The following is a 20,414-nucleotide window of genomic DNA, read 5'->3' as shown; positions in this document are numbered from 1 at the left end:
AAGTAATTGCTTCAAGCAGAAGGAGCAATAGTATTTTATTTCGTTACAATTAAACATTTGACAAAAATGTAAGTGGGAATGTATATTATTATTAAGCAGAAAACAGGAAACAAAGAAACAAGGTATTGAGACTTAAAATATCATTGAAAGTCTCATCGATGTTATCTTACACATAGTAGGTACTCAATACAACTGAACTGAAAATAAACACTTTATGTGCTTGCAAAATGTGTAATGCTGTAGTAAAGTACAATTTCCAAATATGAGATTTTTGTCTGTCAATTTTTTAAAAGCCTTTAAAAATATGATATGCACAAGCTTACCCTGAGGGAAAGTAAGATGGAATATAGATTATAAAACCTTTATGTATTTTCCACAATAGCATTTTGAAACTGGAAAAGAACAAATAATTGTGGAAAAAAACTGAATGAACCAATTACTAAAAATTCAGTGCACTCATAACTACCTGATGGAAAATTTGAAGCACCTTTTTTGCGCTTTCTTATGTCATAATATGAAATGTATGAAGGTCTATATAGACCTCGATCTTTAGAAGCTTAAGAAAACTTCAAGTTGTAAGCCAAAATGTCATCAGAAAAAGAAAAATCTGATATAAAAATTGCTATGTAAGGCCACTGTTTAAAGTTCTTTCATGTACAGACACTATACAATTCATATACTTTGTTTTGTTTTTATTTCATAAGCAAAACTTTCAACATAGAAACGTCTGGATATAACTCAGTTCTCTATGAAACCATGCTCAGAGAAAAATGCATCAACAAATAATGCCCTTTTGAGACTTTTTGCAAAAGAAGCTGTAGTTAATACAACTTTTAAATTGAATACTGTAATTTAAAAGCAATTGTTAAGTGTAAAAAAGTTGCAGCATTCCACTACAGAAAAATAAAATTATTTTATCAAGAAAGTTACAGTATTAGTGCTTTAGTGCCAATTCTAACTCTTGATAAAAAGATGCTCCCAAATGTCGTCCTGTAGTGTCGTTTCCATTTATAACAATTTCCGATTAGACTGCTGGGTCAATGTTTGTATATTCCTATTGAGAGAAAACAGGAGAAATACGGTCTTCAAAAGAATTGTCGGTTCAAACATCTGAGCTAGAATTTTGTTTACACTCCAATTTTCAAAATATTTTAATTATTACCACTTATAATATATATATATATATATATTGCCAAAGACAGAAAGTAACAACAAAACACATCAAAGCAGCTATCAAATGGTGTCAGTAGGACAAAGAAAATATATGGCACTCAATAGGCTAGTATTAGTAAGTTAATGAAAATAGCATTTAGCTACTTGGGTGAGTTTCACTGGGGACATCCCTGAAAGAAAAATCAAGACTCTTAAACCTTAGTCCCTCAAAAACCGACCCCAATATGACACGCACACAACCTTTATCTTTGTCATCATATGGCATCTAATTCTAAAACTACATGGACTCTTCTAGCTTAACTGATAACAGCAGAGAAAGCTATTAGAGGGGTTAAAGCTTTCTTGCTTTTGGATGGTTACCTACATTGTACGAAGATGTATGGTTTCAATAAACACAGGAAAAGGAATTCACAATAACAATAAGACTACGACTTAACAAATGTGAATTCTATATTGTGATGCTATGCAAAATACTAAATTACCAACCACAAACTGGACACAGGACCATGCAATTAATAAAAGAGCAAAAATGGTAGAATGGCATGTTTTTCTGGGACATTAAAAAACTTATTAATACATATAGCCTTACCTTTTACTAGGATCTTATATTATTAAAACTGAAAGAAATTTAAAAGTTGATTTATTTTTTGGCACTTATATTCGTATGGAAATGTCTAATTCCAAACAAAAACAGTACTGATAGAAAATTCTTCTATTTTGATTAATGAAATGTTCAAGATACATACATATATATTTTTGTCAACATCATTCCTTTAAATAGAGCCAGAGTTCACTGTATCTTATTTCTTTACTCATTATATAATATAAATAGCATTTACATTGATCTTCAAATATCTGCTGCCTACTAACAACTTTAAAAATAAACATTAACTGTAATACTGAAAAACTCCTTCAACTGAAACATTTTGTTTGTAAAAATGTATAATTATTCTGCATCACCTTCACCCCTGACATGGCTTCTTCTACACTCACTCTCAGACTGATCCCGACATTCTTCCAATTATTTGAAAACCTATGTTAAGTAGAATGCTGAACTAGACATGTGAGTACCACCCTCGTCGAGGTGTTCATAACTTGACACTTGTGTCACTGCAAGTATTTCCTTGTTGGTCTTCCTCCATTGTGCCTCCTCCTGGAACCTGCCCACCAAGCCCTCAACCTCAGACAGAGTTTTCTCCTCCTCAGTCTAGGAAGACGTCCTACTGCCACCACCTCATGTCCTCTCTTTTCTACCCAGATTTCCAGGTCCTCTATAATTTGCACACTCCTGTCTCTATCCAACTCTACATTCTACTGACAAAAATGGATCTTTGGCTGTAGCTGCTTCTAAGTCCTGCTCTCCAAGACTGAGCTTCCAACTTCCCTCCTCGGTAAAGACAGTAGAAATCACAGTACTTAGCATATACTCCCTGACCATTTCTAACATCCTGATCTTTTCCACCTCTCTTCAGGCACTTCCACCTGTGGAAACAAGCTCTTCAAAAATATGGCTGTGCAGAAAAGAGTGAATATAGCATATCTCACCACTATCCTTTGAAAGGCCTGCTTATAAAGCTGGACTTTGGCTGGCATCTAACAATTTAGATTTCAGGAGGTTCTCACCATTGATGAGTGCATAAATTGTGCAAACAACATGGTCTATGCTGAATATCTGCTTTCTAGCTCAGAGTCTGGAATGTGCTATGTGCCTGGCGGGGGGTACCTACATGACCACCATTGGGCCCTAAGTCTCTAACGAGATTCCCTGCTTGGCAACATTTCACACGTGCCCCCAAACAGCTCACTGTTTGGGGTCTCAGGCACATCCTGTGTGACTCCACTGGGATGGGACTCTTGAAAACCTGTACCCCCTGTCCTCTGAACTTTGTCCATGCACCTCTCTGTGCTGACTGTGCTGTACAGCACTCCGCTGAACACCACAGCTACCAGTGCCACCACAGGCTGCATCCTCTGATTCCTCCTAGTGAATCACTGAACCTGGGGTGGTACTCGGGACCACTGACACAACTGCTGCTGTGTGCTAACTTTTTAGAGCTATAGATGTGTATGTGTTTGTGTGTGTTGTGATTAGATTCCATTCAACAAGCATTTTAAAAGACAGACTGTATGAAAGGTAGTAGGGGGAGACATGACACTAATGAGGTTCCCTCTATCCTCAAGGAGTTGATCAACTATTTGGGGAAACAGAAAGGTAAGAAGCAACAGTTAGAGACCAAATGAAGCAAGAGCTAAAGAGGGGGCTTTCATAAGACTTTACAGTGGATCTTAAAAGGAAAGAGGGGGTTTAATAAGGAAAGAATGGGGATCTGGAGGCAATTTCTAGTTAAGAGAACGGCATGAACAAAGATAAAGATACATGAAACATATTATGCTCCAAAAAACAGAGGGCACATGGGAAAATGTGGTTAGAAGGGCAGCTTAGAGCTGGACCTGGCTAACAAGTCTGGTCTCTTTAATAGGCACCAGAATCCTTGGAAGATGTTTGCACAAGAGTGATATGACTCAGACTATGTTTTGGGACAATTAACTGTGTTACTAGCAAAGGGACAGGAGCAAGCAAGCAAGTTAGAGGCTCCAAAGATTCCTCGAAAAGCCCTGGAATACCTAAGAATGCAACACACAGCAAAGGTGGCATTTCCAGTTGGGGAGGGGGGAGGACAAATTACTCAATAAGCAGTGTTAGAAAAACTGACTATCCATTGGGAAAAAAAGTAGATCCTGACCCTATATTGTTTCATAAAAACAAATTCTAAAAGGAACAAGTATTTATATATTGAAAAAATTAACCATAAAACTACTTAAAGGAAACACAGTAAGGTATTTTTATAAGCACAAACATGATATGAAATCTAAAAGCCATACAGGATTAACCTGACAGATGCATGAAAATTTACCAGATTGGTAATGTAAAAGCCACCATAAAAGCTGACAAACATAAAATAAATAGCAGCAAAATGCATGACAGGTTAATGCCCTCAGTAAATCAAAAGCTCCCACAAAGCAGTAAGAAAAAGTACCAACCCTCAACAGAAACACTGGTAGAGCATAGAAATAAGAAAACTGAGGGAAGAAATACAAATGACCAGTAACACATAAAAAATATGCTCACATCATTAGTAACTGAAGAAAGGCATATGAGAACTATTTTCTGCTCTTAGACTGACAACGGGTAATAGAGATTAATAATGTGGAGTGCTGGCTAGGCATAGGTAAACAGGCCCTTTCATGTGCTTCTGGTGAAAACAAAAATGAGGCAAAACGAAGCCATGGCAAGACACCAAAATGTCAATGCGCTCAGTTGCTTTACAGAAATAAAGAAAACCTGTAAACTATCCCTAGGTCATCAACAGCAACATTACATCCTACGCCTGCAATGCAGGAAACCTGGGTTCGATTCCTGGGTGGGGATGATTCCCTGGAGAAGAAATCAGCTACCCACTCCAGTATTCTTGCCTGGAGAATTCCATGTGACTGTATAGTCCACGGGGTCACAAAGAGTCAGACATGACTGACTTTAACTTTTTTAAGTCATCAACAGAGGCGTGGTTAAGTAAGTCAGCTATCATCAAACTGGGGTAACACATACTCTTAGGGGTATATGACGATTTTCCAGAGTGTATGTGGATACAGACAGTTTGGAGGGGATTAATTTCCAGACCTTCAAATGCTCAATGCTTGCTTTCCAAAATTAATCTGCCTGTACAATTAGTTAAGGCTGATTCCCTTCCTTTTTATACTAGAAAGATACACCTTCTTATCCTGAATCTTAGTACTTTGCATCACCTGGGGCCCCTCCCCCCAAAAAGTGGCGCCTGGAAATACTGGTGATGGTGTCAAGAAAGTGAATCAACCCTAGTAGCTAGTAATAAAGATCATACTTCTGCAAGTCAGATGCTTTCCATTTCTTTGCCTTAGTTTAACTGTAGGAGGACAAAATCAACCTGTCAGTAAAAGAATATTCAAATACTTTTTGATAACAGATCACTAAGTGATTTTCTGGCCTATAATTCAGAGTGAGTCCAAATAACTCAGTGGCACTGCTATAATAAAAGTCCTTTCATTTCCATCTATACAATCCTATAAACAAGGTTTCTTAGGACTTATATCTACAAAAAGAAAAAATACATTAGAATCGATAATTGAACAATATTATCCTATACATTCTCTAGTAATACGTAATATTTATCTATGAACACAAACTAATTGAAAAGAGAAATGCACTTCCAATAAAAATTTTGTTTAATCACTACTTAACAAAATCTGTAATATATTTATAATATTGTGATTGGCTGTAATGTTAATTCAATCCAACCTAATAGTCATAGAAATCTATTAATATTATCTGTCAAATTTTATTTGGTGAGCACTAAAAGACTTTCAAAGATAAAAGTCTATGGGGCAAATGGGATCCAAATTCAAGGTAAAAAAAAGGAATGATGTAGTATTTCTCACTTGTTAAAAGAGCCTGTCTGCGTATTTTAAAAAATGGATGCTAGTTATCAAATTCCTGTGGTGTGCAGGTTCACCGAAGAGATTTAAAATGATGATGTAACAATTTTACTTAAGATTCTCTATTTATAATATGCCATAAATTATATCCTATCTAACAAATTAAAATTATTATAAAAAAGTATTAGATACCAACCTAAATATGTACAGGGAGGTAGATAATTTTTTGTACTTTTAGGGTATGTAAGCAAAAGAAGTTTGAAAATCACTGAAATAAATAAGACATCCACAGAGTGGAATGACATGCAGTGAATTGGAGCAATAGATGAGTTAAACAAATAGGAACACCTGGGACAATTGTAGTCAAAGAATTAGGAGGGTGAGGAGGACAAGTCTCTAGCCTGGCTGGCTAGCTGTGAGAGCTACAGACCCTGAGGAAAAATCAGTGGTCTGGGGAGAAGAGCAAATGTGATTTAACTTTTAACACCTTGAGATATAATTCACATACCATACAGTTCACCCATTTAAAAATACAATCAATGGTTTTTAGTGTGTTCACAGAGTTGTGCAAGCATCACAATCATTACTTCTTTTGTGCCCCAGCATCCTTCAACTCAAGGGATACAGCAGGAGCACAATAGGTTCTTGTTGATTCATCTGATCTTGGTTCCTGCTCTATCTTTGTACCTCATGACCCCTGTGGTTTTTTCCAACCCCCAAAGCCATGAATCCTGGTCTCTAGCTTCCTCCCCACAGTGTTTCTTTCTGCTCTCTCCTTCCCCTCTTCCTATCCACATTCGGAAGAGCTCTGGTAGGCACCGAGCTGACAGGAGGTACCTGGGGATGCCTGGAGTTTAGGACGCTGAGGAGCTGCATGTTTTCCTGACCAAATGCAGTTTTTCAGAGGCAAAGTTCCCAGAGAGGGCTTCATGAATTCTGAATAGCTTCTCCGTCCTAGTCTGGTACATAGACAGACAGATCCTCAAGAGTTTCTGGAAACTTTCTATGATGAGCAGAGAATATTTCATGGGGGCACTTATGAATGACAGTGGATAAAAGTCTCTTTCCAGGGGGTAACAGACACTTCTCCTACCTCCTTATATTCTAGCCCAAGCACAGAATCCAAGACAAAGGAAACATAATAAAATGGAATTTGGGTGCCAGAATTGGGTTAATATGACAAGTGCATGATGAATGAGGAGGAAGCATTTTAGTTTTGCATGTTCCTAACACTGCCTTGGAATCTTACTACTTTGTAGGCAGCTAGGAAGCTAAAGTAGTTTTAGGGAAGCCATGACAGTTCTGGTAAATGGACAAAATATATTAGGAGCACATCAAGGATCTCCCCTACTCCTCCTTGAAGCTGTTTGGTACTGGACACAAGAAGCACATGTCTGATGGCACAGTAACCAGACTGTACTACAGATGAACCTAAGAACGTCAAGCTATGAATGATAAGCCTCGACAATTCAACATGGTCGGAGAGTGAGGAATCCAGACAAGATCACTGTAAACCTTCCTGGTGGACTTTGAGGCATATGCAAATACACTGGTTCATATCTAATTTCAGAATCAAGAAGCTCCAAGACACCTAGATTAATTAATTAACCAAGCATCCTTAATCTAGCTGGATGTCTAATAACGAAAATAACGAACTCCTTAGTAGGGCAAAAAAGCCAAAGCAGGGTACAGATGCTGCCTGGATTAAGGTTTCTCTCCAGGGCAGGAGCTTCAAAGTCCCCCCCACCACCCCCGCCCGCCCACCCATCCCCAATGCTAAAGCTTGGGATGAAGCAACACTGGAAGAAACCAAAGACTCCAGGACTTCACTTCTTTTCTTTAGGGTATGAAAGTCAAGGTAAAATGGAGGACTAGGTCTAAACTACCACTTGGTACTATGGAATGGGATTCCAGAGTAGCACAATACTACTAGGACATTTCTAAGGCGAAGTTAGTCTTAAGTACCTCAGTTCAGACCCTGACAGAAACAGAGCAGTTTGTGATGCCTCATTCCTTTTCCTAAAGTTCAGGAGAGTGTGGAGCCCAACTGTCAAGAAGGGTGCTAATAGTAGGGTGCTTGATTTCATGCCATGCTCAGAGAGGTGGACCTAAGTTCAAACAAAAATCTATACAAAGTCTGGCTATGACTTGCAGGCATTGACAGTAGCCATGCTGGAAAAGCTCATGTCAAAGTAGCTACTACACAAACATCTTTGAAGTAGTATCCAGAATGGCAGGCCCAAAAAAAGGGTAGTAGACACTGTTTTATTTAAAAAATCTAGTGTATGGGGACAACTTCTAAAGCACTCAGCTGGCAGTGAAATGCAAGAAGAAGGTGAAGCCACGATCTGCCTGGGACCCTAACTACAACTGCTACATCCTAGATAATACAAAAAACCTAAGCCCTAAAGATTGGTGACCCATAGCAGGTTGTGGCTCTTTCCAGGACAAACTTGTTATGTCCTAAGATGAAGGCTTGATGTCTGGTTTCTACAGGCTGTTAAGTGAAGCTGGCAGGCAATGTGGTCTGGAAGAACATGGTGGCCAGCAGGAGTGAAACAAGCTGAGGCAAAGAAAAGGATGAGGAAATTGGGCAAGTTCACTGAGCATACAGACACTGCAGGCTGAGGCAAACAGTCAAGTGAGCACTCAGGAGCCCAAAATCATCTAAAAAACACAGGTAAAAATGGAGCTAAGTGAAGCTAACACTCAAAGTTCTGCACAGAGCTAACAAAAGACAAACATGCTATGTACATGAAACCCAACCTTGCAATTGAGGAAAAGGCTTGCCTCAGCCTTCCTTCTCGAGTGGGGATCAATGACCAGCTTCCCTGAGAACAGCCAGGCTGCCACCTTTGACTGGGGACGCATGCCTAGAAGATCTGCTGCAAAGAAACTTGTCACATGAGACAGGAAGAGAAGCAGCACTTTGATCCAACATATGGAAGTGTATGAGAGGGGAAAATGACTTCAGTCACTCTCCCATTTTTAAACAAGAGACAGCTTTCATAACACTAAGAGTGATAGACACAGTGAAATTAAAAACCTCTTTTAAGGTAGTCAGTTAAAATTGAAGGGTGGGAGAAGTACAGAAGATACTATTCAACTTGAAAACTTCAATAAAAAAATCAACTGTTAACTCCATTCTACTGGTCTACTTATTTTGAAAAATAAGTTTTACTAAAATCACTAAGTAAGCTCAGTGTAAAGGCTTTATCAGCATGAATATTTATGGGAACACTGAAGGTTAGAAAATTTATAAAGCTACAACTACATTATTTGATAGTAACATTAGATATATATCTACTTCTCAAAAGAAAGTATTAGCCCCAAATTATTAACAAAAATGAGTCAAAAATTGACAAACACACCTCATATAACAGTAAAATGTTATTGTTCTCATTTCAAATATTTGTAAAAGTTATTTTTATATAGTTATGCTGCATTTTCAAATGCCAACATGGCAAGTTTAAATAAAATCAATCCACAACTAAAGAGTACACAATCCAAATTATCAAGTAGTAAAACTTTTTATTAATAGTAAGAGTTAGCATATAGTAATGATGGTTGCACAGTGCTGTGAATATAAGTAGTGCCACTGAATTGTATAAAAATGGTTAAAATGGCAAATTTTGTTATATGTATTTTATCACAAAAAACGAATGGGGAAAAAAGAAAAGTTAGTGTATTTTGTAATTATGTGCCATTTTTATGTAGTCAATTCAGTATTTTTTGGTACCTAGAAAATTCACATTGTATTAGGTTAAAATGTATCAGATACTAAGTCTTTACCCAAATTTCCATTTCAAAGATTAACCATAGGACAGAAATTCTAAAGTAAACTGTTCAAACAGCTGGCATATTTAAAGTATTTGAGGTATAACAGCTAAGGCATTTTAAAATTAAGTGGTCTCACAAATCTATTACCATTATTCCTTTAAGTTTTTCTTCAACTATCATGCAATAAAAACTTTGATATGTAGGCTGCTTCTTAGGTCAAAATTTAATTTAAAAAACTGAATTTATCTATTAAACATAGATACTTTAGGAGTTCTAAAGTCACTCAACATTTTTAAATGATAATAATCCAACTAACCTTTTTTTCCCTCAGTAATCTTTCTCTGAATTTATTAGTGATAAATCCCCTTGGACCAGCGAACCGTAAACGCTGATATTTAGCCTGAATGTACAAGCTCTTCTGTACTAGGTCTGATTTATGTTGGAAATGAAATCTGCCACCTCTAAAGTTGGTCTGTAAAGGAAAAAAATAATTAAATGTTAAAACTACAGCTTCCAAATCTACTTTATTAGTATAAGAAAGGAAAAAAGGTCTGGAACTTAGGGCTGCCCTTAATTCTAGGTATTACAGGTATTTAAAGGGAAAAGGTTAATGATGGTAATAAAGTATGTTTTCCTCAAATTAGCTTCTTAGTTCATTTTGTAGTAATAATTTTAAAAATATTTTATATAAAATGAATTTTTTAAACTACTAAGTTAAATTTTTTAATTCTTGAAATTTACCATACTAAGAAAAACACAACTTTAAAAATTTCAGAATTATTTTTCTGATTCATAGTGAAATATATCAAATCCGAAATGGGAGGAGGAAGATATTAAGTATCAACATCTATTTGAGAATCAAAAACTCTCTTAACTTTATCCTTGTCAGTAGTTTTGAGTCAATCTTTCTTTACCATAAAAATCCCACTACTGCACATATATCCAAGATAAGAGCTATACTTAACAAGACATTTCCTGGCCTGTATACTGTCCAGTATTATAACAGACATAGAGGACAACGAGTATTTGTATGTCCCATGTGGGAAATATACAACTGGTATCTTACAAAGGAGTAATTTTTAAAATTAAGTAGATTCCTCTTTCTACCATGAGTTCACAAATGGGTATATTATGCATAATGAAGAAGAGTTTATCACAAAGTATTTATGCCAGGCCTATTATTTTCTTAAGGCTACAAACAATTTCAGGTAAAACAGAATTATAACTTGATACATCAGAGCTAATCTTGTGATTTACATTCCCATTTTTACATATCTAATAAGGTGATTACTATCTGACTCTGAATTAGTCCAATTTACGTAAAAAGTAAATTTTAATGAAATAGCTCCTTTTCTTAGGAAGGATTATTTCATCTCCTTTTAATGTTAAAGGATTTTCCCTTAAGGAGAATGGATAACAGGAAATAGATCTTACAAGTCTTAGAAGAATTACTACAATCAAGTACATATAACCAATGAGAAGTGCAACATGTAAGAAACACTTAAATCTGAAAGTCTTCCTACACTGTCTCTGAGTTATGCAGACATTACATTTTTAGTTTTATACCTCACTGCTCAAGAGATTAAAAGATGATATGAAACATGTTTAAACATTCTATGGCCCTAACTATTATCTTTTAATATTTATTTATTTGGCTGTGCTGGGTCTCAGTTACAGCATTCGGGATCTTTACTCTTCATTGCTGGCAAGCAGGTTCTTTTAATTATGGCATGTGGGATCTTTTTAGTTGCAGCATGTGGAATCTTTAGTTGTGGCATGAGAACTCTTAGTTGCAGCATGTGGGATCTAGGTCCCTGACCAGGGATTGAACCCGGGTCCTCTGCATTGGGAGCGTGGAGTCTTAGCCACTGGGCCACCAGTGAAGTCCCCTATTTTTTATTTTTGAAAACCTAATGTCACACATGCTTTTAGGTACATGAAACATTAGTTAAAATTTTTATCTAGGCAATGGCTACAAATTGTGTTACTCCCACTGAAAAAAATCTTTTGACATCTAGAAATTTTGACTTAGGAAGCCAAGGTGTTAATAGAAGATCACTCAAGTACACTCCTGGTCTATGGTCTGGAGATCATTTACACTACCTTTCTGGTCATACTAACTTCCTCCTAGTGAACTAACTGCTCTAGCCAAACTGCCTGCTACTTTCACCAAAAAAACCTCAGGTTCTTTTCTGTTTTAGGGGAGGGGAAAGAGACACTGTTGAGTGGAAAAATATGAAAAAAGGATTTATCATAGGTAGGAAATTCAGTCAAAATGGATTTTAAAAGCACCCCAACTTCTGAGAGCAAGGAGAGAGAAATATAATACTTTGCACTGTAATTTTTATTCCATGTTTGCGGCATGAATTGTTCTAGAAAAACAAACATGTCAGTTGATTAAAAGTAACACTGACATCAGAGATAGCTGTACAAGTAATCGTAATGCAATGAAATATGTTTTAACAAAGCATGTGGGACCAGAGACTTTCTCTGATGATCTGGAAGACCTGTGAGGGTTGTGTGTCTAAGGGCAGGGTTTCTTAATTGGTGAATCCTGGAGAAGGTTCTATAACTATGTGATTACATCTTAGAGGTAAAGGGGCAGGATCTTGTCTGCCTCTCCACCTAGAGCCACTCCATCTAGATCTGTTTTATGTATTTGAGTTTCCATGTAATATTTGAAAAAGGGTTCCACTGGTAAAATATATTTGAAAATCAAATTCTGAGGAAAGGGGTCATCATTAAACTGATTACATTTAACTATAATCCAGAAATACTAAAGCTATTACTTCAAAAATCACATAAAGAGCTTTTAATTTACTAACACTTAGAACATTATGTTCTAAAGCAAAAACCTAAAGCAGGAATTAGATGGAAAATAGCACTCTACCTTAAAAGGTCTTCTAAAGCCTCTTGTATTTTGATGGCTTTCCTCATCTTCAAATGGTCTGTGAGTAATGACATCTTTTCTCTGCACAGGATAATTCTGCATGAAAAAAGTTATTAGTATGGGTTAATATATTTAAAATTTTATTTTTAAAAGTTCAACATTCAAAAAATACACAAATTTTTTTTTTTTTGGCTGTGCCTCATGGCATGTGGGATCTTAGTTCCCCGACCAGGGATCAAACCCGCATCCCCCTACACTGGAAGTGCAGTCTTAATCACCGGACACCCAGGAAGGTCCCCCAAAATATACATTTTAAATGCATGGGATTAAGGACACAAAACATGTAGCATGTAGCTTAGCTGACGAACACACACACATCTTCCTTCATGTAACCTATGCTAGTTTGTGAAGGGCTAGTTCAATTCATGAATGTGAGAAGCGTTAACAAAATACACACTTTTGCATTAACACAGTCTGTGACTTTTAGAAAATGGGACTGTAAATCTAGTATTTACTCAAGACATCCAGAAGAGAAACAAACCCATTATTACTAGGAATTGCTACAGTTCCCACTGACTGAGAACATAAATTCTCAATGCTGTAGGAGGCAGGTGTTGCTGACTCATACTCCTGCTTTAAGTAGATGCTCCTGCCATGACTAAGAAAGTATCAGAAAGCAGAATGTTTGTGTGTGTGTGTGATTTTTATATTCTCTATTTTTCCACTTATTATCTATCAATACAATTTTTGTTTTATTTTAGGAGTTGCTTTAATGTTTATAGTTGTTGTTTAGTCCCTGAGTCGTGTCTCTTTCACAACGCCATGGACTATAGCCCACCAGACTCCTCTGTTCATGGGATTTCCCAGGCAAGAATACTAGAGTGATTGCCATTTCCTTCTCCAGAAGGCAGAGTATTAAGACTGTAACTACAAAGAACTTGAAGCCTTTAATGGGAACACAGAAGATGGGCCCATTCTGAAGATGGGTTTCTTTTTCCAAAATCAATAGTCATAACTTTCTATTTATTCTATTTGCTATGGAGTCTACTTTTCACAAATTTTCCTCTTTCACATCTTTATTTCTCTCCCCAGTTCAAGAAAAGTCATATAAAATCCTTTTCCTAAGTAGTCATCTTGAGTTTATACTAAGTCTATATATTTGAATAAGTGCAAAAAGACACATGTAATGAGATGAGACCGCAGAGGACCTTGAGAGGGAGGAGGTGTATTCTGTACATGAAGGGGCCAGTGGGAAGACTATACCAGGCGGCTTCTGATGAGGCTCCAAATCATCTCCACAGTCCAGTATCCAGGCCCCTATGTTACTGCCTTTGAATGTGGGCTCTATCTAGTGACTTGCTTCTTACAAATTAAGTATGGTCGAAGTGATGGGATATCACTTCTGAGATTAGGTTACAAATAGACACTGCTTCCATCTTTCTAGCTGTCACCTGCCTGCTCTTATGGAAGGCAGATGCCATTCTGCGAGCTGCCCTTTGAAAAGGCAAATCTTTAAAAACAGAAAGTAGATTAGTTGTTAGCTGGGGGTGGGAACAAGGAATAAATAAACAGGCTTGAGGGATCTAATAAGGGTAATGAAAATGTTCTAAAACTGGATTATGGTGATGGCACACACCTTGGTAAATTAATAAAAGATCATTAAATTGTATGCCTTCCCTGGGTGAATTTTATGGTATGTAAAATAAGCCTTAATAAAGTTGTTCCAAAAAATTTAAGAAACCTAGTTCTATAATACATGCAGTAAAATCCTGCTAAATCAAATGAGATGATCATTTATTTGGTCATAACTATAAGCCTTAACAGAATCTTAACACTGAACAACAGAATCATAATACTTATTAATGAACAATTACAAACATGAAAAACATTGGTGGTCCATGTACCTAAAGATACATGTGAGAAGGAAAATGCAACATACAAAAATAAAAAAGTTGGGAATACAATCTTACTGAGTAAGGTTTCTGAATAAATTTTCTAAAATTTGATTTTTCAATAGATGTAGGTTTTTGGAATCCATCAACATGAGTATCCTTTGACCTTGAAAAACTGGAATGTTGATCACTCCTAATAAAATGAAAGAGAAAATAAGAATCTTTTATTAGTTTGGATATGTTTATCCAACAAATAAGCAAGAGAAATCAAATTACATCCTTCGGAAACAAATCAGCATGACAGTAAAAAACAACAACAACAACAAAAAACTCAATTATCTATCGGTACTAAAATTACAAATAATAGTTACGAGGGCTAAAACCCTCATTTCCTCATTTTTCTATGAACGTTAGTTAGCCAAGTTGGAAGTTAGCAACAGGGGAAAATAGTATTCTGAGGACCAGGGTTCTTAATCTGGAATCCAAGGACAGGCTTCCTAGGGCTGTAACTCTTGAAATCATACATAGACTGTATGTTTTCTGAGGGAAGATAGCCATGGCTCTTGAGCCTTTGGCAGCACTGGACAGCCCCCCCTGGGCCAACAGACTCAGTGGCTAAAGTTCCAGAGAAGAGACGGGTGAGCAACTTCGGCCTTCTCACTGGTAGAGCTGGGGCCTCTGTACTCTGGCTCCCCTCTCCTTTTGAAGTGAGTTCTGGAGGCTCCCAAGGGTTATTCCTGACCAGCTCTACCTGGGACAGAGGTCCTTCCCTGGCTTCTCCTCTGACCCCTGGCCTCATTCCCAGAGCCCTCAAGGGGTTCTCTTTCTGTCACATCCCGCCTCTCCCACAGTGCTCCTCAGACCCTTCCTGCTCTGTGGCAAACATAGCTCACAGCTTCGGCCTCACTGCAGCTTTGCTACAGGACCCCACTGACACAAGGACAAAATCCACAGTCCCCCTCACTGACCACCAAGGCCCTTCTGGTCACACCCTTGCTGCCTTGGCCAGCTGCTTCATCCTAACCTCCCCAACACCCACACCAAGCTGTGGGAACATCAGCTCCACGAGACCCCTGGAACACACCACAAAATCGTCTGCCTCTACACGCTGGCCCATCCAGTTCCTCTGCTGCAATTTCCTTCCAACTCAGATCAAACTCAAGAGTGAGCCCCACTTGAACCTGTTCCAAGAAGGCTTTCCCAGTCCCCTCTGTGGTGGACTAGGTGCCCCTGCTCTGTGCACATATAGCACTTTGGGGTCTTCACAAGTATCACTTGCGTTTGTAACTACTGCTGTGCCTTCTCACCAAGCAAGGTACAATTTCTTCAGAGGAGACACTGCCAATAGCTAGCTTGTTTTATAGTCCCAGCTCTGATCCTGGAACCTGACATGAAATAGCCACGTAGGATTTTTTAAAATGTCAAGAAACCTTTTATTCTGTCAAAATGCTCATGATAAGATAATAAGTCAAAAGAGCAAGGGGCAAAATAAAATACTGAGGATAATTTCACTTGTTTAAAATATACACATATATGCCCAGAAAAAAAATGACAGGAAATGTACTAAATATTAACAGTAATCATACCTGTACTACCACTACTTTAAACAAAACAATGGACTTTAAAAAATCCTCTTTACAAAGCATGTATCTGATAAAGGGGTAGTATCCAGCATATAAAAAGAATTTACTTCTCAATACGAAAAATATGATAATCCAGTTTAGAGATGGGCAAAGGATTTGAATAGATATTTCTTCAAAGAAGACACACACAAAAGCATGTAAAAAAAATGTATGACAACATTAGTCATCAGGGAAATGCAAGTCGAAACTACAAGTAACTACCTAAAACCCACTAGGATGGCTATAATCAAAAATATGATAATACCAGTCTTCACAGCAGCATGGTTTACAATAGCCAAAAGACAGACACATGTTCATCAAAAAATAAACAAAATGTGGCATATCCATACAATGGAATATTATCCAGCCTTATAAAGGAATAAATTACTTTAATGAAATACTGGTACATGATACAACATGGATGAAAACATTATGCCATGTGAAATAAGTCAGACTGAAAGGGAAAATTATTGCATGATTCTATTTATATATGTATGAACTATTCAAAATAGGCACATTCATAGAGATGTCAATATAGGCATGAGGGGCTAGGAGTCAGGGGGATAGGGTGTCACTGTTTAATTTGTATTGAATTTCTGTTTGAGAAGATTAAAAAGTTCTGGAGGTGTTGGCTGCTGCACAACACTGTGAATGTACTTAATTCCAATGAATATTATACTTAAAACAGTCAAAATTCAGTGTTCTAAGTCAGTGCTCAGAACAGTGACTAAAACAGACATTAATATATAAATATTTGCTGAATATATGAATAAAAGATCTTTACAAAGTTAACTCTAGTTCAGTAGATACAGATTGTTACAACAGCAAAAATGAAAACTGATGTTTTCTAAAACCTGCCTAGATAAAAAGAAAATCTAGGCAGTTTGATTCATGAAGTCTACCTGATAGTATTTTGTGTTTTTTTTTTCTGATAGTATTTTGAATCTGCTTTATCACACACATACCACACCCCTCTAACACAGCACCTCAGTGACACTATAGGGAACTTATTAATGCTGGTGACAAGTGGGAGAAATAGTGTGTCAGGAGGAGACATAGAGATTTTAGGGTAAGAAGCCAGTTGGAAGTAGGAAAAGACAGAGAACAGTAGGGTCTTAGAGATGAGACAGAATGCCCTGGTGTGAAAGATTTGCTTGCTTGGGAAAGATTTTAAGGTATCAGGGAATAAAAAGTGATCCAGATCTAAATGCATTATGATTTCAGTGTCTCTGTCCTGTCTACACCTTTGGAAAATCTTTCATTCAACAAATATGAACTGAGCCCAAGGCAGTGGGGATACAGTGGTGAGCACACACATAGAGCCTACATACAACTTTTAAGGGGAAAAAAACTGCATAGGAGAGAAACAGTTATATCCTATGACTTATAATTTTGTAATATTTCATTTCTTCTTAATTTCTATGGAAATCTATACACTGACTTGATTAAAAAGGTTTATGCAAAAATATTAGTGAGGTCAATTTCAATAAACTGAATTTCTATAAAAGGATAAAATAAAAACTTTTTCTTATGTTAACAAGGAAACTGAATTAGGAAAAAGTGAGAGATTAAAGGTTCTATATTATCTTATTTAAAAGATGAACAATAACAGCTGCTGGTGAGGATGTGTTGAAAATGGAACCCTCACACCTTGATAGTGAGAATGTAAAATGGTGCACCCACTATGGAAACAGACTGGCAGTTCATCAAAAAGTTAAACACAGTAATGATACAAACCAGCAATTCCAATCCTAGGTATATACAGAAGTGAAAACCTATGTCCACACTAAAACTTGCATACACATGTTCACAGCACCATAATTTACAAAAGTCAAAAAGTGGAAACAATCCAAATAACCATCAACCAGTGATAAACATGTGGTGAATCCATACAATGGAAGATTACTCAGCCAGAAAAGGATTATTTATGCTCAACGTGTGTGTGTCTGTGTGTGTGTGTGTGTGTGTGTGTGTGTGTGTGTTCAGTCGCTTCAGTTGTGTCTGACACTTTTGTGACCCTATGGACTATAGCCTGCCAGGCTCCTCTGTTCATGGGATTCTCCAGGCAAGGATATTGGAGTGGGTTACCATGCCTTCCTCCAGGGGATTTTTCCAACCCAGGAATCAAATCTGCGGCTCCTGCATTGCAGATGGATTCTTTACCACTGAGTCACCAGGGAAGTCCATGCTCAACATGGAGGAACAAAAAACATTGTACTACATGAAGGAAGCCAGTCACAAAAGGACACATATTATATAATTGCAATTTTGTCAAGAATAGGCAAATCCATACACACAGAAAGTAGATTAGTGGCTGTCAGGGGCTAGAAGGATAAAGAAATAGGGAGTGACAACTAATTGTACAGGGTTTCTTCTGGGGGTGATGAAAATGTTTTGAAATTAGATAGTGGTGACAGTTGCACAACTTTGTGATTATACTAAAAACTACTGAATTGTTCACTTTGAAAGGGTGACTTTTATGGTAAGTAATATCTAAAAAAAAAAAATCCTCATGGCTCCACCAAGACACACCAGCCATCTAATACAAATAAAACAGCTCAACAGATCCAGCAAAACACATCTTGCGGAAGACATTTTTGCACACAATGCTATCCTCAAAGCTAACATTAATAATACTTAATGCTGACTATCTACTCTGCAGCTTACATGCATCACTTTACTTAATCTTCACCACCACCATGAGGTAAATATAATTCTTATCTCTATTTTACAGCTGAAGAAAACAGAGATTAAGTAACTTGCCCAAGGTGAGTCACACAGCTAGGTATCTACAGAGCCAGGTATTGAACTCAGGTCAAACTCCATTGCTCAAGTTCTTCACCACCTCAAAGGGTAAAGATATATTCTGAAGCCTCACATGGTCTTTATAATATGTTGATTATCTAAAATCTGTTCTAAAACCCTTTTTTCTTGGTACCCTGAGTTTCTTGCACTTGCCGAGTCAAGAAAAGCATGACAGAGCTTGTGTCACTAAGGAGCAGTCATGCCATGTCATAAAGGAAACTGGAGATCACCCACCAAGAGATAAGATTTTAACTATTTTATTTTCAATTATTTCATATGCCTCAACACGCAGCTTTGCTATCTTTTAATTAATCCCAAACGTACTGTCAGAATCAATTCCAGTTTTTTTTTTCAATTCCAGTTTTAAACAAGCTCCAGTATCTTGACCTAGTTACCCATAGACATGACTTAAAAGTCTAGTCAAATATATTAAGTTTTGAAACTAAGGACTATGGAAATAGAATTAGCACCAGCCTTTTCTATTCACACATTCCCACTTTCTGGGAGATCCAAATAACTTAAGGACCCTTGAGTGAACTGGAAATTCTGTCCTGTTCAATTATACCTCATAATCATATGGGGTCCCAGAGTTGCCATGAGTTCTACATAGTTTTCAGAACTAGAGATTAACTGCGACCACTCTAGAACACTCAGAAGCCCTAAAAAGAGGTACACAGTGGGGAACGAAAAACAAGGATCTACTGACAGTCAATTTGCCACTCATGGCATTAAGTACATCACATGTGTCAGTTCATGTGATATTTCTAACCTGTCCAACATAAATTGGTTATTCTGACTTTATAGAGGAAAAGGCTCCAAAAACTAAGCAAGTTTGCCCAAGAGCAAACAGTTTATAAACTGGCAGAGGTAGGATTCAAACCCAGGTCTCCTCTGCATATCTACTACACCTGCCTCTGCTTCATGGACAGACATCCATGAAGAGTTCTGAAAGAGGATAGCAATAACCTCAGGAAATCTTGCAATATTCAAAGAATACAAGAATCTAAAAGGCAGAATGTGTCAGAGTTTCAATCAGCTTGAGCCAAATAGTCCATATATTTGCTGGTATTTGCTCTGCTAATATTAAAAAAGCTATTACACTTCTCTCTAGATCACAAAGACCTCAAATACTCACCTACCCCATAATTTTTATTGTTTCAGTGAAACAGCACATGATGACCACTGAATAACTTTGAAACATTTTAATAAACAAATGACATGGATTTGAAGGATTAAATCCCTACACTAAAGTGAAAATTACCATCACACACACAAAATTGGAAAATATGCTAAAACCAAAAGCTCTCTGATAAGAGGATGTTTTTCATCTACTGATTACCTCTCTGCAGCACTAGCTATGTGAAAAATGTGCTCATCTTCATTCTGTAACCGTTCTTTTCTCCTTCTTTCAATGTCATGTCGTAGGTCATTTGGATCTATTATTTTGACCAGAGTCTGAGGAATTTTGACAGAAGACAAACCATTCACATTACTGTTAGTTGCACAAAGACTGTATTGAACAAGAACCTTAAGTTAAAGTCCTAAATAAGTTATCTTGCACTCATCTTGTTAATGGTAGTGTAAACTGATAGAAGTATTCTGAGACAATTGACAAAACACAGTCAGAAGAGTTCATAACACTGAACCAGGAATCCGACTTCTGGGCCTCTATGCCAAAGAAAAGTCTATCTATCCAAGTATATTCAAAATGTTTTATTAGAAAAATAACCAAAAATTGAAAGCAACTTAAGTGTGAAAAAATTTTAAAGGAGAAGGGAAGAA

The 20,414-nt window shown here is 37.1% G+C and overlaps 1 protein-coding gene across 7 annotated transcripts in view; it reads right to left on the bottom strand.

Annotated features, from left to right (window-relative positions):
* Positions 1-20,414, bottom strand: part of BCLAF3 (BCLAF1 and THRAP3 family member 3) — a 51,320-nt gene continuing 30,906 nt past the window's right edge. For 3 of the 7 annotated variants that reach the window (XM_043895827.1, XM_043895831.1, XM_043895828.1), the window contains 5 exons: positions 19,972-20,087; positions 14,284-14,398; positions 12,314-12,409; positions 9,740-9,895; positions 1-1,054 (listed from right to left, as the gene is read on the bottom strand). In XM_043895827.1, coding sequence (XP_043751762.1) covers positions 1,025-1,054; positions 9,740-9,895; positions 12,314-12,409; positions 14,284-14,398; positions 19,972-20,087 — 513 coding nt within the window. In that variant the 3' untranslated portion in view covers positions 1-1,024. Of the gene's footprint in view, positions 1,055-1,762; positions 1,791-8,409; positions 8,529-9,739; positions 9,896-12,313; positions 12,410-14,283; positions 14,399-19,971; positions 20,088-20,414 lie in introns of all 7 variants that reach the window. The other 4 variants (XR_006339812.1, XR_006339813.1, XM_043895830.1 and 1 more) reach the window with 4 other exon arrangements.

The sequence above is a fragment of the Cervus elaphus genome, chromosome X (assembly GCF_910594005.1).
Source record: "Cervus elaphus chromosome X, mCerEla1.1, whole genome shotgun sequence".
NCBI classification, from domain to species: domain Eukaryota; kingdom Metazoa; phylum Chordata; class Mammalia; order Artiodactyla; family Cervidae; genus Cervus; species Cervus elaphus.
The sequence above is the reverse complement of the archived record's forward strand: the minus strand, read 5'-3'. Positions and strand labels throughout refer to the sequence as shown.